Here is a 26,644-nt window from a genome sequence, read left to right as displayed (position 1 = left end):
TCTGAAGGTTGTCTTAATGGCTTAGAGGGCTTAACCATCCATGATATGAGTGTGTGCACACTGCCGGTGTGTGTGTGTGTGTGTGTGTGTGTGTGTGTGTGTGTGTGTGTGTGTTGGTGGTGGTGGTGGTGTTGTTACAGAAGAGGACAAGCTGAAACTGAAATCCAAGAGCAAGCATAGGTTTCTGTAGGCATCTACTCCTTTGCTACATCTCTTGCTTTCAAACACAGAAGAAAAAAAAAACCCACATAGTTTTAGGAATAAATCTAATATCCTTTGATGCCTAAAAGCCTAAGCACAAGAAATATTAGGGTGTCATTTGTTATGTACCAGAAATGGCTGCCTGGAGACGTTTCATAGGCTGGCCCACAGAAGCTAGGCCGCACACTGTGCTTTGAAACACTAAATTAACTCATCTCTGGCTACAATCATAAACTACAAAACATTTACTTAAAAGTCAGAGACTTTCTAGGGCCAGTAAGATGTATCATCTGATTTAAAAAAAGCTCTTTTTACCAAGGCTAAGTTTACTCCCTGGGACCCACATGGTAGAAGGAGAGAACCAAGTTACCCTCTGCCGTGTGTGTATGGCAGTCCCCCACACAGTGACTAAACAAAGACAGTAAAACATGAAGACACTTAGAACCAGCTATTTCCTACACTTAAAAATACAAATAGAGAAGAGAATGTAATCATTAGTTGATTTGTTTTGGGAGGACTGGGGTTTGTTTTTCTTGTTTTGTTTTGTTTTGTTTTGTTTTTTAAAGAAAGAGTCTCACGTAGCCCAGGCTAGCCTCAAACTCTCAGTATAGCTCAGGGTCATTTTAAACTTCTGATTATCCAGTATCTACTTCTGTCTGCTGAAGATCAACCCTGATATTTCAAGCAGAGTAAGTGCTCTCTACCATCCACTGTACATCTCCAAGCCCAGTAATTGATAACCTTAAACTTTTCATACACATACATGATATATATGATATTCTTATAAACTACCCAGACCAGACACTCTCCTTACACTTTTATAACTCATTGGCAAGCACTGTATGTATTTAGAATATCCACAGCACTTTAATGTTTATGCTACAGACATTTGCTGAAGGTTTTTTTTTCCCATTTGCTGTCAGATTTGTGACCAGCTGTTATTCCTCAGATCCTTTAAAAAAAACAAAAACAAACAAACAAACAAAAACCTGCCCGAAGTCCATACACTTCCTCATGAATTCTGTGCATTAGTTTATTTATAGGTAAGCTTTTTTGTTTAGGTTAGTTTTTTTTTTTCAATCATGACTTCTTTAATTCAAAAGACCTACACAGGTCTAGACAATCAGATAGTCTAGTCGAATCCTCAAATAGTCTGAGTGTGTAAACAGCCCCATCCCTGACTCATCTTGGAGGGGGAAGGTGGGGAGAGGACATATGTGAGGAAATCGTTAGCATTCTGCCATTGAATAACAAGCCCCAAAACTTCACCTCTTTGCAGCCTTAAATTAATTTATCTTTTGCATCATAAAAATTTATTAGTCTGCAGTCAGAGCAGGGTGAGGGCAGCAAGGCAGTTACAAGAGAGGCGGAAACAAAGGTCAGTAAGAAAGACGTGCAGCCATGCCGGGAGTTTTATTATTTGACTCGGAATCTTGCTAGGGGAAAATGCCAAACCTCTTAGTTTCATACGCCTGACACAGGACACTGGTCAGGCAGGGCTGCTGGGGAGTACACAGAAGGGGAGGCTGCCAAAGACAAACGTGTGTCTTCTTTTCTCTTATGTGGCTTCCCAACGGATCTGCAGTCATTTGGAATAAAATTAATTGTTTGGAAGCCTTGCGTTCCAGCAGCTAGCTCATCATTAAACGTGCGTGAAGGAAAGTGTCAGCTGTTGCCGTCAAATTCCACAAATAAGAAGGGTCAGTGCAAATCTGTAAACAGCCCAAAAGGTGCTCCAGGCTTTCTGATAAACATGACCCCGGAGATCATGAAAAGTCTCGTGACCAGTGGACTTCAAGGCATTCGTCCATCTTTGCCTGAGCCCACGGCGATTATTTTACGACAACTCCCCCGCGCGGGTTTTGTTCCTCTGTGTTTGGGGTTTTTGCCTAAGACCCGGCATCTTCTCCACTGTGAGATTGTTTAAGGACCCGTGAAGTCTGAGGAGGGTCACTGGCTTCTTGAATTTCAGGAACTGCAGAACACGGCAGCCTCCGAGGGCCAGGTGGTGGTCCTGGAATGCCGCGTCAGAGGAGCGCCCCCTCTGCAGGTCCAGTGGTTCCGACAAGGGAGTGAAATCCAAGATTCTCCGGACTTCAGAATCCTCCAGAAAAGTAAGGAGGGGTGTCCATTCTCCCGAGTGTCTGTTGGATGCTCTCTGGCTTCATGGAAACTAAAATGGACTTACACGAGCAGTTTTGTGTCTCCAAAGTGGGATGAGATTTAGATAGTCCATAACGTGTAGGGAGTAAACCAAGCCACGTGTCTCAGCGCCGAGCCCTCCCCCTTCCTCACACCACCCTGTAGATGTGGCATCAAAGGAACCTCTGGGATTGTTCATCTGTAGATGAGCACCCCAATGTGACCGTCACCTCACTAGTTTCAGCCTTCCATACTGACTTCATTCTACAACTGCTCTTGGTAACATAGTGTCCTTAGTCACCTGGTGTTATGTTGTTTACCAATTGAAGGAAGGGCCTAAGGGCCTAACATGTAACATGCCTATTTCTTTAAGAAATGCCTTCAAACTGCGCCTGCACTGTGTGTTATACGGTAGGACACTGTCTGCATTAAAAGGGCCAGGAGTAGATGCTTTTTTGTTGTTGTTGTTGTTGTTGTTGTAGTTCAAGATGCCCATGATTCAGTAGGCAGTTAATCCTGGAACTTGCCCCACGACCCCTTCCAAATTGCTACTTGTGAAGTACACAAAAACATTGGTCTACCTCATTTTTATGGAAGAAAACAACAACAACAACAAAAACCCCCTTAACTCGGTCCCTGCCATTTCCACACACATGGCCTAGCCAGAGCAATGGGAACAAAGCATTAGGTTGGTTATCCCCGCAAGACCCTGTTCTAACACCCTGTTCCATTTTTTTTCTTCTCCTCTTCCATACAAACAGAACCGAGATCAACAGCTGAACCCGGTAAGTTTCTCCTATTGGGGGTAATGTATCTTTTGGATTCCAGAAGGCTTTTTGTCTCTATTTTAAAGCCACACACCACACTGAATGATGTTTTGCAGTTCCTTAGAAACATGAAACCGTCTTCCAAACAATGTCTTCTTTATTGTGGGGGTCTGGGCACTTCGAGCCTCATCATTTTTATTAGTAAAACATGCGGCTCAGACAAGAACATCGGCCTTGGGGACTTAAGACGTTTTGACATATGGTGCTTTATAATCAGTCTGGTGACCCGAAAGCAAACCTTTCTGAAATTTCAGTAGAAAAGAGAAGTGTGTTGCAGGCTTTTGCTGACCAGAACCCGCTCTAAGACTCCACCGCTTAGAATGTGCCTGAGCGAGAGCCCTACTGACACAACAGAGTGAGCTCTCCACGTGTGGCTCCTCTGCGTGCCCAGAGCCATAAACTTTTACTGTTCCACAAGCTTAAAGAAAGACACCATGCCCTGGGATCTCTCTCTCTCCTCGTTACCAGGTCATCTGACCTCACCTAAGTGCTCTGTGATGCAGGAGTGGGGGGGCCAGCTGTGCTTCTGCCTTCGACCTCGTGTGTGTGTGTGTGTGTGTGTGTGTGTGTGTGTGTGTGTGTGTGTGTGTGTGTATGACTCCCCATGGACCAAAATACTGTGTGTCCAAGTATTTCATAGTATGTACACACACACACACACACACACACACACACACACACACACACACACACATACACGGTTGTTTTCTTTTGTATTTTTCCCATCAGCAAAGATGCACTCCCACTATTTCTTCACAGAGGTTAGAAAAACATGTCATTTTCCTGTGTGTTCTGTTTACGCTTCTGCTGCAGCGGCAGGCAGGCAGTGCCAAATGTGCCTTGGAAGCCATGGCCCTGACCTGACCTTTCCCTTGGAATTTGAAGGTTCCCAGTTAGCAGGACATGGTACAGTTCTCTGCCCCTGAGCCTGTCCCATCGGAGCATCAGGTCTTTCAAAGCAGAGTACTCTCCTCTTAGGACCGGAAGTCAAAAGGATAGCTCTTTGGGAATGACCAGAATTGATCTGGCAGCTTCTGAGTTTACAAGCAGAGCATGCCATGCCATGCAGTGTGCGGGTTACCACGTTAAAAACTGCAGCCACTTTCCAGGCTGCGGAAACTGGCCACATTGTATTTTGTTTTTGATGTCTTTTTATACAATTGAATATTGCTAGGTCCCAGTGTATGGAATGCCTGAGAACAAATCCCCGGTAGGAGCTCATATGGAAAGTGTATTGGAACTAAGGGTTCATCTTTTGCATTTACTGGTTCAAACAATATCAGGTAGACGGATGAGTAGGCATATTTTAATAAAAGGCAAATGGAATATTTCCCTCAGGTACTATGTATAACATAGGCAAGTTATCTGTTTCAATGGTTTAAGTACAAATAACACTAAAATCTTAGAGAAATCAGAGGGAGTTTAAGCTTATTTTGGTATTGGATTTTGGTTTTGTTGTTGTTGTTGTTTGTTTGTTGTTTTGGTTTGGAGTTTTTGTTTTGGTTTTTGGTTTTTGGTTTTCCAGGACAGATTTTCTCTGTGTAGCATTGGCTGTCCTAGACTTGCTTTGTACACCAGGCTGGCCTCAAACTCACAATGATCCACCTGCCTCTGTCTCCCAAGTGCTGGGAGTAAAGGCATGCACCACCACACCTGGCTGGTATTGGATTTTGTAGTTTGGACAATATATCCAACTTTTTCCACTGTGTTCATCTACCGATGTTGATGACAATCTGTCAGATGTCTCCTATGAGTTAGCTACCATCTTAATTTTCAAATTATTGTCTTGTAATTGCCTGCTTTAGTTTTGTGTCCATGTGTGTTTCAGCACTGAAAACGCTCACCGTAAGGCTGGGAGATGGTTCACTTGATAAAGTGCCTGCTGATGTAAATGTGGAGATCTGATATCCAATCCCCTGAATGCATATAAAAAGAAAAGGCCAGGCATGGTGACTATAATTCCAGTGATGGGCCAGGTAGAAAAAGATGGATTTCTGTACCTCACTGATCAAGTACCCTAACCAAATCCATGAGATTTACCTTCTGTGAGAAAGCCTGTTTCAAAAAATAAAGGTGGAGGGATAGAGAAGGGCTCAGTGGTTAAGAGCACGTGCTGCTTTTGCAGAGGACCCTGGTTTGGCTCCTAGCCATCACAGGGCAGCGCCTGACCATTTGTTAACTTCAGTTCCAGTGGTTACAGCGCCCTCTTCTGGCCTCCACAGGCATTCCACCCACATGGTGCACTTACATGCAAGCCAAATATATTGATACATATAAAATGAAGATAAATAAATCTTTTAAAATATAAACAAGCAAATGAATGAATACTGTGGAAAGCAATCAAGGAAAGATGTCCAATGCCAACCTCTGTTTTCTACAGACATGCACACACATGTACACACACGCACAGTAACAAACACACAGATGCACACACACACACACACACACACACACACACACACACACACACACACACACCAAAAAGGAAAAGAAAACACTCAGAATACACTGAGTACAAGTAAATGTGGATGATGAAGGCTAATGGAAGCACCTCCCTCCACTGCCTTCATTGCCTCACTACCCCTCTCATAGACAGTCTTAGTATTCCAGTTACTGATTTTTTTTTTTTTGCTGTTAACAAACATAAGTTTGATCATGAGTTACTTAATAAAGTTTCTTCTGAACGCTCCAGACATGTAGGACTTACTTAAATGCCTTTGAGGTGGGCACAGCTATGTCATGGCTGAAAGCTGAAGGCATAAAAGGCGCTCTCCTCTTCCGCTCCATGCCCTAGCAGTGGATACAAGATTTGCCTTACCGTGTTTGCTGAATTTTCTTATTTTTTCTCTTCCCTTTAATTATATCTGAAAGTATTTTAAGACAACAGGGTCCTCCCCCTACCCCCGTCCCAACCACAATAACTGCATCTGCTAAAAGCATGAGTACCTTGGCAGAGAAATATTTCAAAAAAAAAAATCTGTCAATATAAGGAAAAAATGTAGTCAGGAATTTTAAAAGGAAGACAAACTTCTCCTGGCCCCTGATACTTTCACCATCAACATGTTTACCATGATGACTAGAATTGATCCTTTTCATTTTCCCAATGGGGCACCAATATGTTTCCCTTGGGGAAATCCACACATGGTATGCAGTATTAAATAAAACCCATGGTCATAGGTTTTTAAACAACAAAAAATTTAACACAAGTGTGACTGTTCAAGTGACTGTTTATGTGGGTTGGATGGAATATAAACTAGGAGTCTATTTTGAAACTTATTCTTATTTAAACGAAGTTGAGTGAGCCTAACAAAATGAAACGTGACTTATTTTTTAATTTCCAAATATTTCCCTTGTGTTGACCTTGAAATTCCCATATCAAGGGTGTGTGTGTCTGTGTGTGTGTGTGTGTGTGTGTGTCTGTGTGTGTGTGTGTGTGTGTGTGTGTGTTCAAACTACTTACTTCTCTTAAACGACCTGACTGATTGCTATATCTAACTGGCCACTGGTATATTCATCTACATAAAATGAATGTTGGGGCTGGCTCCTCTGATATCTGTATCTTAATCACTGCTAAGTAGAAACAGAAAACAAGCATTGCTGCAGTATATCTGAGGCAGGAGATAAATTTTATAGGACTCAGGCAGTGATGTCTTCCAAATGCTAAGGCATAAATAGCCTTTGAAATCAGGGACAGTATGTAAACAGACTTTATTACTCTCTCTTCCCTTACTCTGCCACAGCTGCCCTTTCCTGGGCTCCCTCATCTCTGTCTCTCCCAGTGCTGCATCCTTCCCTCCCTCCCTTTTGCTCTCTCCATCAACTCCCTCATTCTTCTTATCCATTTTTCCTTTCTACTCGCCTTATTATTCATGGGTAAAACTCTTTAAGGCTCTAAAAATAAAGTGGAAATTCCCTAGGATCTAGATATGGGCCCATTAGGATTACACATTTAGATAAAGAAGGAAATAGCTGATCCCTTCCCCCGTGCGTTTGTGCAACTGGAACAGGTTTTCCTTGTCACTACTGTGCTGCATCTGTCTAATGTGTTCTGCACTCCCCTCTCTGTCTAGACAGGAGCCAGCTTCATCACAAATCTTTTCAGACTGCTTTGTGAATTAATAGTTAGTCAGCTTACTTAAGGCCAACATTGGTTTGTCATATTACCTGCCGGGCCTCCTTTGTTTTTTCTTTTTATTTTTTTACATTCTAGCTCTACTCTGATTGGATCCTTCAAAGACTAATGTGGGATAAGAGGTTGAAGATGCACTCACAGATGTTAATACTTGGGCTGTTACTCAGCCGTCTGGAAATAGCCACAGACTGCCTTGAGTTGCTTCAGTAGCCTTGTCTAATGGTCTAATGGCATGTGAAGTGAAAGCCACAAAAAATGGGCTGGGAAGCACACACACACACACACACACACACACACACACACACACACACACAGTGTTTTCTACTTTCTTTTAAAAGATTTATTTATGTGTATGTGTGTATATGCACATGTATGTACACATGTATGTGGGTACCTCATGAGGCCAGAAGAGACCATAAGATGCCCCTGGAGATGTAGTTACAGGCTGTTGTGAACTGCCTGGGTGTTGGAGACTGAACCCCAACCCTCTGTAAGAGAAGCACAGGCACTCAGGAGGCAGAGTTAAGTGGTTCTCTGTGAGTTGTGAGTTCAAGGCCAGCCTGGTCTACAAAGTGAGTTCCAGGATAGGCAGGGCTACAAAGAGAAACCCTGTCTCAAAAAAACAAAAAAAACAAAAACAAAAACAAAAAAACCTTAATATCTCTTTTTCAATATGACTCTTTAACTTACCATTGTAACCTCTTCTCTTAGATCTTTGCTCACTTATTGACTGTGTGCTTCAGAATATGAGAGAAATTCCAATAGTTTGAATGTCTTAAGGACTGAGTTTGATAAGAGTTGACTGTGTAAATGCTTGCTCTGAAGCTAGTTGGTTGTATGCAGTTAAGATTAAGTTTTAAGTTAGAATAGTAGCTCTGTAGGACAAAACTAGCCTGTATGCAACCTATGCTCCCCTTACTAAGACAGGGCACACAGGGTGCCTCTCCACACTGTCAGAGGTCGGTCAAAAGGTTTGAAATCTTTGACACAAACACCTTAATACTTCGTGTCTGACAGGTAGAATGCAACAACTAGTTAAAATTGTTATTATTTTTTTAACATTGGATCAACATCCTTTTTGTTCTATGAGACACTTTTTTATTGTAAAACTGAGTTTTTGATAGGACTGTGACAAAAAACAAGTAATTCTGAAAATCTATATGGAAATGAGCTTTGCTATATCCAATTTGACTTCAAAGGGATTGTACAGTCTCTACTTAATGCTTATGTCTGTTAAAATGCAATTGTGGTTTTTTAAGAGTATAGAATTGTTTTCTTTTAGTCTATCTATGTTCTGTTAACAGTATTGACATGTTCTAGTGTAAGTTATGAAGTTCTATGGGAAGAACAATCTAATTCATGGAATTAGTAGGTTTATCTGTTGGCTTAGGTAACTATAAAAAGAATACTAATATACTTAAGGCAGTGAACCTCAACCTGTGGGTCTTTACACCTGTGGGGTTCACAGATCAGCTATCCTACATATCGGGTATTTAGATGATGATTCATAACAGTAGCAAAATTACAGTTATGAAGTAGTAATGAAGTAATTTTAGGGTTAGCGGTCAGCACAACATGAGGAACTTTATTAAAGGGTTCAGCATTAGGAAGGTTGAGAGCCACTGACTTAAGTTCTCAGAGCCCAAGGCACTTTACTGTAGTCTTTGAGAGGAGGAGGCAAGGTTGAAGGCACTTTTGAGTGTGCACTGAGAAGAAAATGTATAAAGCTGAGCAGTGAGATTACAAGGTCTAGGACAGCCTGAAGTATGTGTTCCCGGAGAAATTAAGCATGAAAGAAGGAAGGAAAGAAGAAAGGAAGGAAAAATATTGAGAAAGTGAAGGAGAGATAAACCTGTTTTTTAGGATCCCAAGTGTGGGATCGGAACGGTCTCGTGAGAGAACAGGTGAGGCTAATCCACTAGAAGACCGACCACCTCGTATGGGAGCTTGATTGTTGTCAGCTGAAAAGATCCCGTGAACAGACTCTGGGAGGAGATATATAAATGAGCCCAGAACTGGAGGCAGAGCTTTTTGGAAACTAGGGATAGTTTTGGCTGTTCATCACTTCACTTCAAGACGCTCCTAGAGAGAACTGCTGAGGGAAGGCTTTGGGGTCCGGCTCCTGCTGAGGTTCTGGGTTCTGGTTACTCCAGGTTCCAGCAGAAGAAATCCTGCTCACTCGAGGAGAATCATTCCTCGGAACTGATATCCTTCCAGTTTTGTTATTGTGTCCATTAATCCTCATTTCCTATTGTTTTGGTTAATTGGGTTATAAGGAACGTATGCTCAGTCACTAAATTGTTAATAAAGTATATGGGTTAAGAAAATTGAGCATACAAGAAAGTGGCTCATTCAGTGAAGTGCCACAGTGCTGTGCAAGCCTGGAGACCTGAGCTTGGATCCCCAGAAGCCACATAAAAACATTAAAAGAGACAGTCATAGTGGTGCATGTTAGCCTGATACTAGGAAGGAGGAGCAAGGTGGATCCTGAAGGCTCCTTGGCCAGCCAGCCTAGCAAAATGGACGGGCTTCAGGTTGAGTGGGAGACTTCATGTTTTAAGAAAACATCAAGATAAAGAACTACCAAGGAAAGACACTGGGTATTGCCCTCTGGCCTGCACATATATATGCAGGAGACAAAGAAAGGGAGTGCAAAAAGGGAGTGAGGGAAGACTTCAACCCCTTTATGTACATTCACCTTCAAGAATGTTCTCTTGTGAACTTTGCCTTTCTCGGCAGAAACTAAAAAAAAAACCTCTTCTGTGGACAATCTGAACACCTCAGGAAGAAAAAGAAGTAGAAAGTGATTTTGGAGAGACTGAGTTTGGAGTTTCTTCTCCAGAGACACTACCTAAACTACAGAAGCAGGAACGTTTCTAGTCAGCTCAGAATCACTTCAGAAAAGCAGGAGTAAAAGACATCTGAAGAGGCAACTCTCCCAGAGCAGCGTGGAGATAACAGATCTGTAAAGAGAGGATGTAAAGCACTTAAAAAATCTAGTCTTCAAACAGGTGATAGAACCAGTGACTTGAGAATTAAAACTAAAAGGCTACGTTAAACAGAAGTAGAAAGCATTTTGAAAATAAGAGTTTTTGAGAAGAAAGAAGGAAGGAAGGAAGGAAGGAAGGAAGGAAGAATGGAAGGAAATGCTAGCAGAAACAAACATTGGTGGAAGGCCCACAGAGCACACACACACACACACACACACACACACACACACACACACACACACACACACACACACACACACACACAGAGTCTAACAGAGAAAAAGCACAGAAACGGAAAGAGACACCATATATAATTGACACCCCAGGAGGAAGGACAAAAAAACAGAAGAGAAAAGTGTTACCAAGGAAATGATTCTGAAAGTTCCCCCTGGCACTTCCGAGAGGCTCAGTCACTAAGTGCTTTCAGCTCAAACCTGAGGCCTTCAGTTCAGAGTCCCCAGCACCCACATAACAGCTGGCCTTGGAAGCAGCCTTTGTAATCCCAAAACTGGCCAATGGAACCTGGTGAATCCCTGGGGTTCGTTGGCCAGTCATTTTAGCCAATCCCGAGCTCCATAGATTCAATGTCTCAGAAACTTAAGGGAGAGAGTAAAGGAGGAAGATGTTGTAACACCCACCTCTGACCCCAACATGCATCCACATAGTCAAGAGCACAGGCACACTAACTGTTTACACAAACAGAAAACCGTTTACTTGTAGGTTTAAAATTCACACTATGTGCAATGCATGCAATGACATCCCTGTGGGGTTCAGAATACCCAAGATAAGACTACTGAAGGAACACGTCCCCGGGGCAGCCAGAGAGGCTCAAGCCTTCTCGGCAGCCACGTTAGACACAAAGGGGCCATGAAGCAAACGCTTCAAATACGAAATTACCTCACACTTGCAATTCTACCCAGGCTTCCAGATCCTGTGTGAAGGTCTAGTAAAAATACCTCCAGACTTACAAGGTCTCAGAAGTGTTCTGCCACAATCCCCAAAGGGGCTGAGGGGGAAGGCGGCGGGGGGGTGGGGGGGGGAGGGGGCTAAGGGGGGCGGCGTGTTCTCTACCACAACCAGAGAGCAAGATGCAGATGTGGAGAACAGGAAATGGGGATCAAAGGGAACCCCCCCCCGGGAGTACACCAGCTGTGCACCAGGGAGGAGGGCAAGGCCCCAGCACAGATTGCAGGGTGTGAGTCAGGAGACAAACCCCACACACGGAGGAGGCTATCTGCACCACGAGCTTTAGTCTTTCTTATCTTTGGCTCTGATGACAGAATGGCTGGATAACAAGCCAGTGGTCCCTGTTCTGTTGTCCTTGCATTGACACCGGCCATCAGCAGAAGACTCACATTGCCCCCACGGAAGATGCCCATTTTGTCCTTGTCCTGAGATCTGGGATTTGGTTACACTGAATTTAGGAACGTGGTGTCTGTTCCCTCAGCAATAACTGTTAGGCGTCCAGGCCCTGTCCACACTTAGCCCTGCCAGCCCACTCCCAATAAAATGAGCATCACATTTGCTAAGGCTCAAAATATTGCCAGCTAAGTGCCTCTGTGCCTTTGTTCATTTTTAAATTCAGCAACAATGACATTAGCTTATGGCTCAAGCTAGTAGCTGGGGGCTTTTTAAAAAAACAGTAATGACTTACTGTACAATTCTTTAAATAACATACATATATATATAACATAATATAACATATATATACTATATATAACATATGTACATGTATATACATAAATAACATATCCATATATGTTATTTATCAAAGGAAATATTATCTCAAAAGAAGGAAGAATGAATTTCAGAGGGGCATACAAGCCATTTCTAGCATGCTAGTATAATTATATTTCTTCCAGTTGATACCCAAGAGTTCATTGCATTAGCAGCCCTTACCCTGCACATTTTAAGTGTCATTCTCTCTATGTGGGAAGAGCAGACCATCTTTGACGATCATTAGAATGCATTGATACCTGCAATGCTGGATTCTTCTTCATTGAGTTTAGCAAGTCTTTTTTTTTTTTCCTTTGTAATGGTTGTGTTTGCCGAACCATGTGGTTTGAAAAGTGAAAGCTGTCAGTGACTCCAGATTTAAAAAAAAAAAATTAATTGAAAGGCTACAAAGGAAGATATGTATGAAACAGTAGGAATTCATGGGACCAAATGCTCTTACCTTACTGCTTCTTCATTGTATGAGTTTTTGTTTTTGCTTTTGTTTTTGTTTTTATTTCACCACATGTTTAATGTGTCCAGGAACATGAGTGAGATACAGGACAGCCTCCTAGTGCAACTGAGGAACTTTTAGGTTCATTTTTTAAAGTATTTATTACCAATTAAAATAACTTCTGGCTTGTAATTTATTATATTCCCCTAGTCACAAACCCAGGCAATCAAATTTAGGGAAATTGGGTTAAAATGAATCACCATTAAAGTTATTAATAACCTTAGACTTTTCCGTTTAATGGAAACGGTTCTTTGGTACAGGCCAGCAGCCACTGACTCCTTGTATTTGACACAACCGATCATTTTCTGACTTGAGTTCTTAGCAGAATGTCTTTGACAGATGTCTCAGGGGCCTTTGTTCAAGTAAGTTGCAATCAGATGGAAATTCCCACTTTACAACCTGGCACATACCATTTCCTTGTGGCTTGCTTCATGTTTAATGATGTCCAAGGCATGCAAACCACGATGCTCCTCTCCTGCCTCAAAACATGAGTCTGATGTCCTAGTGGGAGACACTTTCCAAGAGAAGCAAAGAAAGCAGCCTTGGGTTCATGGGATTAACATAAACATTAAAATCACAGCGACCTCACAAAATAACATCCCAATGTTTAGTTGGGAAATGTTTAGTTTCGATTTCTAAGTCAAAATTTTTGTATATATTTAGTTGGTCACAACCATATGCAGGTCGTCTCTTATTTTTAACACAGTATTTCTGGGAATTCATATAAAATAAGCCCTGTTTGATAAGGAAGCCTGTGGGAACATCCATCTTGAACAGCCAGTCTTTTGTGAAGCAGATATTTTTTTCCTTCCATCTAAATTTACCTGTGCATGTATTTAACAGACAACTCTGGGCAGGATGTCTTGTATTAAGAACATGAGCCATAAATAAAGCACAGGAAAAAATTAATAAAATAATTACTCAATAAATGATTTCCTTTTAGTTGAAAACAGGTCTCCTAACTTACCATCCCAAAATCACAGTGAGCAGAAACTCTGACCAAGCTTAGACATGCTAGGATACATCTTATGGATCAAAGGAAGGGAGACTCAGGCAGGAAGACATGAGTTTGAATGTGGAAAAACCCAGATAAAAAGCTGGGTGTGTTCATGCCCACACCTATATGCCCAAGCATTTAGCGGGCAGAGACAGAAGCGGAGCTTCGGCATTCAAACTGCCAACTTAGCTCCAGATTCAGTGAGAAACTGTCTCAAGGCAGAGGGTGGAGACAGACCTGGATACCTGGAGCCCTTTTCTACACACACACACACACACACACACACACACACACACACACACACACACACACACATTTGGTGCTGCTAGAAGCCTGCAACTCAGAGGCAGCCACTGCCTGGGGGTGTTTCCCACAATGTCAAAAAGGATACCTGTTCATTCTTTCTAATGTCAGCATATCCACATTATAAAATAGTCACGACTCATCCAAGGGATCTGATATCTTACTAGGGGACGTTCAGCTATCTCCTTGTGTGTTTGAGGACCATGGCCTTATTAGGATATCGGAAACGCTAATTAGAATTTTTAAGCACTAAGAAACTCTGTTTCCAGACTTAAATCTTTCATCGCCTCCCTTTGCACAAGGAGCCCTATGTCATTAGTGTGGAAAGAAAAAGACAAACAACTATAGAGGCTTTGTGTCCTAGCAGTAAGCAGTGCACATGGTACCAGGCCAGCAGCCTACCATGAGAATTTGGACTGCAATACTAATTAGCCATATTCTTGAGATCAAACCTGAAGGAATGAGAGGTTTGGACCAGTCTACCTGAAATGTCTTAGAGTACAAATATCCTAGGTTTATTTACCCTCCACTGCTTAGGTCCACATTTAACTCATTCCATAGCCACACTTATTCAGTTGAAAAAAAAGTTCAGGGGCTGGAGAGATAGCTTGGCTGTTTAGAGCCCTGGCTGCTCTTTCAGAGGACGCGGGTTCAATTCCTACCACCCACATGGCAGCTCACAACTGTCTGTAACTCCAGTTCCAGGGTATCCAACAGCCTCATCCAGACATACATACAGGCAAAACGCCAATGAACATAAAAAAATAAATAAATAAATAAACCATTAAAAAAAAAAAAAAGCTCCTAGCACATTGTACCTTTCCAGATGTTTCTCAGTTCCAGAATGACTAAACTCATGGCTATGGAAGCTCCAATTTGAATCCTTGCATCACTTTCTACCTGCTTCAACTGGAAAGCCAAGACTGTGCACAGTATTTTCAAAACACACAAGGATGACCTCACGGACTCTCTGTCATTGTGTGACTTTCCTTCTAGTCAGTGAACTTTGTAATCAGATAATGGTGTCCTTTAAATGGGTCAGTATCTTTCAAAGCCAGATCTCAAGCCCTTCCCTTAATATCTCAAACCCTCAGGGTTGACGGATATGAAATTATTGGGGAGCGAGGCTCAGAATTATGGAGCAGTGTTAATTTATTTTCACATTTTCAATTTGCTTGGCATGGGGTGAGGGGATGGAGGGGGCAGGCAGGGGTGAGGCCACAGCACACCTGTGGACTTCAGAGAAGACTTGAAGAGTTGGTTCTCTCTTTTCCTCCACGTGGGTTACAAGGATTGAAAGCATGGTCTTTAGGCTTTGCATTAGGCATCTTTAACCCCTGAGCCACTTTCCCAACCCCAAGAGGCATTACTTTTTAACTGCTGCTCAATAGTGGCTCACAATGACTCAATCAAAATGGAAGGTGGCCATCTTTTAGTGCAGGGGATCAAACCAGGGCACTTGTTCATGCTGAGCAACTGCTCCTCCACCCCAGCCGTCCTTTGCAGGGACCACTTTTTAAAATTAGCAGCCCCAGGTACGACGGTACATGTCAATAATTCCAGAACTAACAATGCTGAAGCAGCAGGGTCATGCCCTGAGCCACATAGGGAAAAACAAAAAACAAAAAACAAAAAACAAAAAAACAGATCTCAAAAACACAAAAGGAACCAAGAGAAGGGGGAGGGGCAGTAAGACGACGGCTTCCTGGGTAAAGGCTCTTGCTGTCAAAACTGACCATCTGAGTTTGGTTCCCAGGCTGCACGTGGTGGGGGATGACAACTGACTCCAGCAAGTTGTCCTCTGGCACCCAAAGGTGAGCTGTGGTAGGGGTATGAACTCACACACATAAATCTAATCAGAATTTTAAGACAAAGTAGATGAATAAACAATTGTAGTGTGAGCCATGCATGGTGGTACCCGCCTTTAATCCCAGCACTCGGGAAGCAGAGGCAGGTGGATGGATGTGAGGTTGAGGCCAGTCTGGTCTACAAAGTGAGAGTCCGGGACACCCAGGGCTTTCAATAGAGAAACCCTGTCTTTAAAAGAAAAAAAAGAAGTAGTGTGGCTCAGTTTAGTGTTTTCTGTGACATTTGTTGCTACTGTGTGTGTTCTTGCTCTTATGTGTGCACCCAAGTGTACCTGTACCTGTGTCTGAGTATGTTTGTAGTTTGTATACATACATGTACAGGTTGAACATGAAGTGTATCTCCTCTTCATTCTAATGTTTGAAATTCACTTTTTAGAACTTTTCTTGACACACAAAAAATCATCTGGAAAGCATTTTTTTTTTAAAGTCCTTTCTTGGCTCCATCCCAGACCTGTTTAGTCAGACTCTAGGAGACAGAAGAGGGCTGAGAAGTCAGCAAGTTTAGCAAACTGTTGGTAATTCTTATCATGACAAGACTGGGAAACACCACCATGCAAGAGCCAAGATTCAAAAATAAGGGATGCCCTGCATTCAGTCTCTCAAAAACATTTACCAGTCTTATCAAGGAGCTCAGGCATTCAGGTTTTAAACTGACACAAATTTAATTAAATGACAAAGGTCCTGGCTGTCCATCAAGAGCTGACTGTAGCACATAGAACCAGAGAGGCCAATTCATTTTCCTAACCTGTCGATTTTCCTTCTCCTCTGTTAAGTAGAATCACCTTCTACCAGAGGCCAGAGCAGCTTAACTGTAAATCACGTGTCATAGCTTGGCACTCCTCACTCATAGTGTTTGCCCAGTTCTCACAGTACCTCTTGAGATAGGGGACCTTTTCCACTGCGGAGACAGGAAGGTGAGGCTGCCTGAGTCTACATCCGCCTATTCCTATGCGGCTGCTTTGTGCAACATGGTATTAAGGACACACATTGTTGAAATTTGTTGTGGAATTAGTATACAACCTAAGTTTACTTTTTTTTTATATTATCTTTTACCTTTTGCTATTGCCAACACTACAGGAACTGGAGGCAAAAACGCCACTAACATTAAACTCAACTATGTGTCTTTTTTTCTAGTTTTGTTTTGGTTTTTTTTGTTGTTTGTTTGTTTTAGGGTTTTTTGTTTGTTTTATTTCTTTATTTTTGGTTGTTTGTTGTTTATTTGGGTGGTTAGTTTGGTTTGGGTTTTGCGTTTTTTTTTTTTTAATTTTTGAAACAGGATTTCTCTGTATAGCTCTGGCTGTCCTGGAACTCACTCTGTTAACCAGGCTAGCTTAGAACCCAGAGCTCCCCCTACCTCTGCCTCTCCAGTGCTGGCATTAAGGGTGTGCACCACCACACCTAGCTCCAAGTGTGTCTTTTAAAGGACTGTTTTGATCATAAAATGTACAAAATATAACTGGTGTTACTCATTGGTGAGACCTCGAAGGTCTTTCAAGGTCACTCTCCATCCTCGGGAGTCAGATGAGGGCTAAAGAAGCCACCGCCAAACCTGCTTGCTGCAACACAATTCTGTGTGATTGTGCTATGTTGTCCCAAAATATGTGCTCTTATCATAGCAAAAAACCAGTTCACCTTGCAACTTTTCAATAGCCGGTATTTTTTGTTGTTTACAGCTGAGGAAGGTCCAGTAATGGCATAATTTCATTACATTATGAAGGTCTCAAGTATCTTCTAACTGAAATAACTATCATTGAGTTTTCGTGAGGTCACTATACTTTTCAGACATAGAGACAAAGCGAAAAATAATCTGTGTAAATCAAAATAATTCCCTCTCTAGTATATGTTTCTATATGTCTCTGTAATAAGTAAAGATGTTCAGCTATAAGCTGAAATGTATATGCTTAAGTCTGTCTTAAATTTAAGCTAAAACCTCATGAAAATTTTCAGTGGAATCACATAAGAGGTAAAAAGTTAAGCACCCATTTCTACCTTGTAAGCTTCATTGTGAACATGTATTGTCCGTCCAAAACATATTTTTCCATTTGCTGGAGTGTGGGTAGGATGTGGGGCATCCTATTTGCTTGCTTGATTGCTCGTTAGTGACACTGGGTTTCATCTAAGCCAAGATAACTTTGCAAAGCTCAAGACTGGCTTTAAACCCCTGCTCCTTCCTGCCCACCTCTCCGAAGCCCTGAGATGGCAGGGAGGGGCCCAAAATATAAGTTCACCATGTTAAAATAGATGCAGAGGTCTTAATAAAAAGGAAAAGGGAAGATAAATCAGGAAACTGTTCAGTTTTGTCATTGTGGACTGAGTTTGGAGGATTGCCAAGCTACTAAGAAAAAAACTGGGGGGTCGGGGGGAGAACAATAACAACGACGAAAAGATCTTGTCTTTACAGTTATAGGATAATTTTAGAATATCTAATATCTGGCCAGATTTAAAACATACTACATAGTCAACCTGCATTTTTATTCCTCCAGAAGTCTGAAATAAACATAAACACCAAACTATATTTGTTTCTTTTTCTCTTCTATTTTTTTAATTGCTTAAAATTTTTTAATTCTTTCCTAATTTCACCTTTTATTTAGAGAAATATTTCCATTTAACAGACTGGAACTTTCTGATAATTCCTCCCACTTCCCACACTGACTTTAAGGGCAGCACAGTTTTGAAGGAAACAGAGAAAGAAGGTTAAACACACACACACACACACACACACACACACACACACACACACACACACACCCTTGTGGCACGTGAGCATTGGGCCTGTAAACCTTGGATTTGGGATCCGTACAGAGAATCTCTAAACCCTGTGTTATCTTCTCACACCTGCAGCCCTAGCATACTAAGCAGCACACTCCTTAACATGCTCAGCAAATAGATGGGTGGATTCTGTGTGGTAGGCTCTGTACATGGGCAGACGGTCCAGGCTTTCTCTCAGAAGTCTTGATATCTTACAACCTTTCATTAGCCAGGCTGTTGGTGCCTTTAATCTACCTTCTTCCCTTTAGCTGAAACTACAGCTCATTTGTTCTTTTTCTTAAAAATAAAAATAAAAAAGATGGAGACTGTCTGATTAACAGCTTTGTTACATGAATATCTTTATATTATTTTCCTCTCAAATGTTTACCTGACTTGGTATCTAAATAGATAAATAAGAGACATTCACTACTCTGCTTTTTTTTTGTTTTGTTTTGTTTGTTTTGGGTTTTGTTTTTTTGGTTGGTTGGTTGGTTTGGTTTTTCAAGACAGGGTTTCTCTATGTAGCCTTGACTGTCCTAGACTCACTTTGTAGATGAGGCTAGCCTCAAACTCACAGCTATCCACCTGCCTCTGCCTCCCAAGTGCTGGGATTAAAGGCGTGCGCCACCACGCCCAGCTATACTACTCTGCTTTTTAAATCTTCTCTGCTAGAGGAAAAAAAGTTTATGACAGGAAATATGTTTTCTTAAGTTTTAAGTGCACAGTGTGCTGTTGTCATACTGGACTGCACTGTGGATCCTTCTAGAACCTCTTCACTGGCATGTCCGCAGCTGCCTCCACTCTGGCATAAACTCCCTCATCCTCCCCTCAGCTCCCAGCCACCACTACTCAACTTCTGTAGGAGAATCTGGCTCCTTTAGATACCTTATAAGTGGAAACTTCCTGTGTTTGTCCTGTCATTTTTCTTTACATTGAACCAAATGATGTCACTTCTGTGCTTTGTCTTACTTAAGCTGGGTCATTGATTCGGTTTGTGTTGTACAATGAATCTAGTTTGCCACACCCTATTCTGACATTGTACTGGCTGGTTTTGTGTCAACTTGACACATGCTAGAGTCATCAGAGAGAAAGGAGCTTTAGTTGAGGAAATGCCTCCCTGAGATCCAGCTGTAAGGCATTTTCCCAATTAGTGATCAATGGAGGAAGGCCCAGCCCATGGTGGGTGGTGCCATCCTTGGGCTGGTGGTCCTAGGTTCCATAAGGAAGCTGGGGGAAGCAAGCCTGTAAGAAGCAGCCCTCCATGGCCTCTGCATGAGCTCCTCCCTCCCAGGTTCCTGCTTTGTTTGAGTTCCTAAACTGACTTCCTCTGGTAGTAAAGTGCAATATGGGAGTGTAAGCTGAATAAACTCTTTTCTCCACATCTTGCTTTTTGGCAAGTTTTTTCTTGCAGCAATAGAAACACCAGCTAAGACAGACATTGAATTGAATACTATGCTAAAAGAATAAGTTGTGTGATTTCGTAGCTTGGAAATTTAAGCATGCACCAATGTGGTAGCAACATTCACCTTGAGTTACACCATATTGCTAGTCCCAACAGCTTTTAATCACAGTCATCCCCACATCTCTCCAAAGGAACGGAGCATTTTGACACCAAAGAATCCTGTACTTGCGGCTTTAAGGAAAACTTCTAGCATCTGTGAGCCGTCATTGGCATCATAAAGAAGGGGATGCAATGAGCTTCAGGGAAAGAATAAAGTACAGTTATGGAAGTTTGCTATGCCTCTCAGAGCGACCCACAGACCTTGTTACAAGATAACGTAAAAAATAAATAAAAGCATATTCAACCCAGTAATGGTACCTCAAACTATATACGTTGGCGATATTTATATATGTTTTTAAACTGTAGCAATTCTTCTGTAGAATTAAAATACAATCAACTCTTTTCTGCTTACTTCTAGAGATTTACTAAGGGGCATTAGATATGGAGAGAATCAGACTGTAAAAAGAGACGTCCTTTTCATCTTTGCATTAATTTGTCTATCTTTGTACTCACTGCTTTTATTTTTATATTAAAAATATTGTCTTAATAAATAAAAAGAAATCTTATGAGGTAATACTTTGGCCATAGTTAATACTCTCCCCCCCCCCCCCGCCACAGCCCCCACCCAGTGCTTTGAGACAATGTTCATCGATGACGGTTAGATTGAAGGAGGAAACGTTGCCCTAGTAGCCTGGCAAGTTAGCTCTTATACGGTGGGGGCTGACCCCACCTCACTTCTCCGGTTCCCTCTGACAGACTGTCTTGGTCTCTTTGCTTCCAGAGGAGATCTGCACCCTCGTCATTGCCGAGAGCTTTCCCGAAGACACGGGCATCTTTACCTGCTCAGCCAGAAATGACTACGGGTCAGTGAGCAGCACCGCACAGCTTGTAGTCACCTCAGGTATGTGGGGATCAAAGACAGCTGTATCCTCCTCCCCAGTTCCCCAAGACAGACATCACCTGTCCCAGGAATGGTGCACATCCCTTAGGAATGCTCATGGCCACTCCAAGAGTTACCTTAACAATCAGGAATCTCCTCTTAATCCAAAGGCTTTCAGGGAGGAAGGGAGCAGAAGGAGGCGGCAGAGATGACAAACAAGATAACTAGTTCTCACTTGCTCATGGGACCAATTTTTTTTTTTTTAATCACGCAATCTTGGTCTCAGAAACAATGGAGCTTGTAATCTTCACAGTAAGCCAGGCTCCCTCACCTCAGGGTGCCACCTCTAAGTCAGAGTGCAGAGAATCTGCAGAAACCTGTCTAAATGTGTCGTGCGTAAACCAGGATCATAAGTTCTGAGAAAGAAATGCAAGCTAGTGAAATGTGGAAACTACGTAGATCTTAGAAATCAAATTCTATCTCAGTGTGTATGACTGTGAAGTCAACTCTGATACGATACAACTAAAATACTACACAGCTTAAACCGGTGTTCAAAAATACAGGGACATCTGAACTCAAAAAACTGGGGGCAGACGGTGAGAAGGAATGAATAGACCTGTGCTTTTATTTGTGTATTCAGTTGACAGTTTTCTGCTCTGCAGCTTGTCGTAGTAGCTGCCTTATCTTTCAAGCTGGTCTTACAGAGATTTTTAAACTGATCACTTCGACCAAGCCTAGCTCACAGTAAAACACACAGTAGGCCATCAGGAAGGGAAGTGGCTATGCGTTTGCTCTGGTTTCTAGAAGAGAAAGAACTTGGGGGCTAGGTGGCAGCAGAGACACAACAAAACAAGCTTGGAGATTGTACGTGCTTTTTTTTTTCCATGTTCATTAAGATAAGTAGGGAAGAGTTCACTTCACCAGGAAATGGTCAACATGAATGAATGCAGTAAGTGCCAGATGGAAACTACAGTGCTGTAGCTGTAGTCTCATAGCAGGCAGGATCACATCATTTTCATTTTAGTTGGCTTGAAGAGTGCCCCCCATCACACAGTAACAACAAAAACTAGACTCTGTACATTTGTGTGGCAAACCCTGGCAGTGTACTATTTCTCGTTTCGGTCTACTATATGCCAAACACAACTGATAAACTTTGGTTTTCCGTGTGCCACTGGGCTCTCAGAAGGATAACTGATTCAGAAAGGGTGTGACCTCAAGAGACTTTCAGTCTGTCTAGAGTGCGGTTTTAAAATCTGTTTTGTACTAAGTTATAGTTGAAGCAACAGTATTTCCTATCTGCCATGAAAATTCCCTACGCACTCACAAGAAATTTCACTTGGACTCAGAACTTTCTCTTCCCTAGCTTGGGAGGGATGGCCACCTAAACTCTTGAGCGCTCTCGATGACAATGGGTCTCCTTCCAACAGGATTCATGACCTGGGCATGAGAGGATAAAGCATTTAGGTTGATACTGTTTGCAGTGCCTTGGTTGATGATGCTCTTAAGGTACTTAACCTCTTAATGTGCTTTGTTAATGAATTAGGAGGTAGCTTTTCTGCAGGTGAGCTCAGTTGACATACGAGACAAGTAGTAGCTGCCATGAGGCTAATATATCCCATGACAGCAGTGTAGAACCCCTGCCCTAATGACATACAAGGGATTCCCACTGGGCCGATGAGCATGAAAATCATTTGTTGAATGGGCATCATCTTATTTTTCCTCTTTTTCCACCCTTTCCTTAGCCAACACCGAGAACTGTAGCTATGACTCAGTGGGAGAATCCAACACTGACCACTTCCAACACTTCCCGCCTCCCCCTCCGATCCTGGAGACAGGTTCCTATGAGTTGCCATCCCAGAAACCATCTGAAATCCAGCAGGTGAAGAGTGCTGACTTAGGACTTAGCATGGCAGCTCTTCAAATGCAATTCAATCCTGCAGAGAGGGAGACCAATGGAGTTCATCCCAGCCATGGAGTCAATGGGCTGATTAATGGCAAAACTTATGGCAGTAAATCTCCTCCAACATCAGCTGCCCTGCTTTCGCCCACTAAGGAGCCACCACCTCTCCTTGCCAAACCCAAACTGTGAGTATTTCTGCATGGATTTATAATACTTTCCATATTCCTGTGCAATTTCCTCTCTGGTTAGAAAAAAAAAAAAGCTTTCTCCTCAACCGGATTGTGTGGTACAGGCAAGTTGTCCTTGGCTGAGGTGACCCGGCTGCCAAGTGAGGTCCTTCAAAAATAGAAGGGATATTTAAAATAAAGAAGGTAAATACGAAGCACGTTTAACTATGGCCTCTGCTAGACGCTGTAACTCGTTACAGCTGTGAAAGTTTCTGTGCGGGGCACTGCCTTACATCTGTGGTAGGATGCAACTGCTCTCCAGACAGGATGGGGAACAGGGCTCCTGGGAGTCCTCTATTCAACCAAGGGCAAAGTTTTTAACTGGAGGAATTTGTAAAAAGCACAGATGTGAACAGAAGGAGGAAAGTAGAAAGTAAGAGTGGGGACCCAGTGGCAAAGCCTGGCTGGGAAAGGGAAAACAAAGACAGGCTTGTCAGGTGGAGGAGCGCCTGTCACAGCTCAGCCTCCTTGCCCTTGGAGGTCCAGGGAACAGCATATTTTTCCCGTTCATGTTTGATTTTTATTATTTTCTCAGGATGATAAGTCTTGTGTGAGCTGTTTCCATTGGCACCATGCAGCCAGTACTGTCATGAATGGAGCCATTACAAAGTCAGAGATAGACAGGGATAGAACTCAAAAGGTTCTCTATCATAGCAGAACGGCCCTTAATTGTTCCCTGATGTGGGCTGGTGGGTGTATGTCCATCCTTTACTGAGTTCATTTTTCCATGAGGATGAAACCTGTCCATCCAGGAAAGCCTCTGGATTCCCTATGGGGTCTGATGGTTTTGACTCGTAACAGAAAGGCTTCTTCACACAGGAGCCCTTTGCTTGCTTAGTAGTAAATACTTACGCTCTACCACCTGTGATCAGCTCCTCTGTTGGCAATGGTAGAACTGATTAGAAGCTGCGCGCCTTACATGTATGCGTCGCCTAATTGTTTGCCAAGGGATTTCATGGATCTCAGCCCAAAGCAAACCAACTCAAAGAGCGCCTTAATAAGTGGGAAGGCAGCTGTATGAAATGAAGCTTCTGGAAGTCTTATGAGGTGATCGCAAGAAACTACCCATTGCTGCCCACTTCTTCATTTTGGGTTGTTCTGGTTTCCTGTGTTTAAGGTGGTAGGTAGCTTGAGCTGCTGACCAGGTTTATGCATAATGCTGTGAAAGACCTATGTTCTCCCTGGGAAGATACAATGAGCTTAAGAAGAAAGAAAGAAAGAAAGAAAGAAAGAAAGAAAGAAAGAAAGAAAGAAAGAAAGAAAAGACATACATAAAAGAGATTTACATTCTTATACCACCAGCCATAAAATTAATTGCCACTACTGACTTATTTCAGGTTTGCATTTTAATTATGATTTGCCTGCCTTGACTGAAACAGGGACCACTTTTCCGGGGAAGAGCAGATATGTTTAATGAGTAGGTCTTGACTGTGCTCTTGATCAGGTGAAGTGTTTCTCTTCTAATAGCCATCATAAATTGGGTATAAATCACAGGAGAGTGAACAGGAGGAGCTGGAACCAGCATTTACAGCCCTTCTTATCTCAGGCACTTCAGCAGCTCTTCAGCTTTCGGCTGCATGGCTGTGCTTGTATGTATGGTGGGGCCTGGTCTAAAAAAAAAAAAAAGAAAATAATAATAAGTCTGTAGTTATTAAATGGCTGAGTTGCCTAAGAACAGATTTCAAAGGTAATGACATAATTTGCTTAAATCATATCCTTTCCTGAGGCAAACAGGAAGAAAGGACGGATAAACCCAACTTCTCAACTATTCATTTCATTCTATCTTCGCACCAAATAAGTCTGTTACTGGGTCTTTTCTCTGTATTTCATTTTTTAAAAAAAAGTCATCCTTCAGAGGTGTGGTTCTGCCTGGAATCCATAGGAAATTTGTGAATGGCAACCCAGTGGCTGGTTGGCAGAGCGTCAAACAACAGTGTGACCATGTTTGCCCCTGTGCTTACCTTCTAGATGCAACTAAAGCAATGCAGACATCACAATGTACTGTTTCCAAGCCCCATGCCTTGCTCTCCTTTTCTGTCTTCCTCTTCTTCCTTATGGGCAGGAGGCAGGCACAATCTATACCAGAGCCAGCAAAAATGAGAAATCAAAGAGGGGGTTAATGAAGGATGACGCTTAACACCCAGAAACAATTGGGTCAGCAGATAAAATTCTTACTTTCCAGTAGAGTGCCAAAAATACACACACGGCCGTAAAAGTCCATGCCCTTTTGATAATGAAATGGTTGAAAAAAATATTTTTCCATGTTAACTCAACAGCTCTCTTTGCCCCCGTTCTTCCTACTTGCTCTTCCTCTAGTCTCCAAAGGGGAAGAAAAAAGGATTAGTGTTTCCTGTGTTGATGTTTAAAAAAAAAAAAGATCTCAAGTTGAATCAGTCTTTTTATGTAATTACTTTTACTGCCTTTGCTTCTGTCTTCCTACACCCACCCTTAGATACCCTGAAATTCTTGTCTCAAGGGAGGGGCATATCCTAAACACTTTTTCTCAGCAAGTATCCCTCTTGGCTTTAACGGTCAACTTGACATAGTCTAGATTCATCCGAGAAAGGAATTGCCTGGATTACATTGGCCTATTAGTATGTCTCTGAGGGATTGCCTTGATTGCTAATTGATGTAGGAGTGCCTCGCCCACTGTGGGCGGTACCATTCCCTGGGCAAGTGGCCCTAGATGAAAGAGAAAGCTTGCTAAGCTTAAGCCAGAGCGAGGCAGCAAAGCAGCTTTCTCCATCGTTTCTGCTTCACGTTCCTGCTTGAGTTCCAGCCCTGACTTCCCTCAATGATGAATTGTGACCAGTAAGCTAAGATAAATCTGGTCCTCTCTTGAGTTGTTTCTGGTCATGGTGCTTATCCCGGAAACAGGATGAGACTGAACCAGCAAGGTAGCCCGGATTTTAAGACTGACAAACTGAAGCTATGCTTTGTATAGCTGGTACTGTCTAAAATAGAGAATTGTCCTTTCCTGCATATACAGAAGTTAGAGGTGGTGTGTGTGTGTGTGAGAGAGAGAGAGAGACAGAGAGAGAGAGAGAGAGAGAGAGAGAGAGAGAGAGAGAGAGAGAGAGAAGTCGAAATAGTAGCTAGTGTCATTCTATCAGTGACTTAACTGTACCAGGCTTTTTATGTTTGGAAGCTCCTTATGGGTCCCCCCACATTCCTAGACACACACTGAAGGACAAGTTGCTCCTTTGTCTGCAATCTTCTACGCTTGGAATGCAATAAAAGATGGCCCCTTCTTGCCTATCAAATCTCAACTTAGTGCCATCCCCTTCCCCAGCCGCTCCCCCATTTAATTACTACACAGAACACGATTACTTCTGATGGCTATTTACTTGCTTTGGCTTTGTATAGTGATGCCACTGTGAGGGTGGGGACTTTTGTTGTCTTTATTCAGCCTTTTGTAGTAGATGTTAATCAATACTTTTGAATGAATGAAGCAAGAGTAAAGCAACAAATGAGAGAGAGAGCTCCCACTTTTAACGCCACCCACCTCGTTTATTCTGCTTAATTCTTCTGAAAATACCTGTAGTCCTTCTCTTTTCAAACCCCACCAGTTCCAGCATTGTTAGCCTATATAATACATTTCCAGTTGCTACTGCTTCTCTCTTGCGCTGCTAGTAACTGAATGGATGTGAAGAATTCAGCGGAACTCCCACATGAGGACCTAGAACTGTCACTCACTTAGT

The 26,644-nt window shown here is 42.4% G+C and overlaps 1 protein-coding gene across 5 annotated transcripts in view; it reads left to right on the top strand.

The window, feature by feature from the left end:
• Positions 1 to 26,644, top strand: part of PALLD (palladin, cytoskeletal associated protein) — a 400,257-nt gene that overhangs the window by 198,019 nt on the left and 175,594 nt on the right. For all 5 annotated transcript variants that reach the window (XM_084759530.1, XM_084759531.1, XM_084759534.1 and 2 more), the window contains 4 exons: positions 2,174 to 2,315; positions 3,105 to 3,128; positions 20,718 to 20,837; positions 22,559 to 22,901. In XM_084759530.1, coding sequence (XP_084615656.1) covers positions 2,174 to 2,315; positions 3,105 to 3,128; positions 20,718 to 20,837; positions 22,559 to 22,901 — 629 coding nt within the window. The remainder of the gene's footprint in view (positions 1 to 2,173; positions 2,316 to 3,104; positions 3,129 to 20,717; positions 20,838 to 22,558; positions 22,902 to 26,644) is intronic.

This window comes from Acomys minous (assembly GCF_964271855.1).
Source record: "Acomys minous genome assembly, chromosome: 15".
Lineage (NCBI taxonomy): Eukaryota > Metazoa > Chordata > Mammalia > Rodentia > Muridae > Acomys > Acomys minous.
Note: the sequence above shows the minus strand (reverse complement) of the source record. Positions and strands in the feature narration are given on the sequence as shown.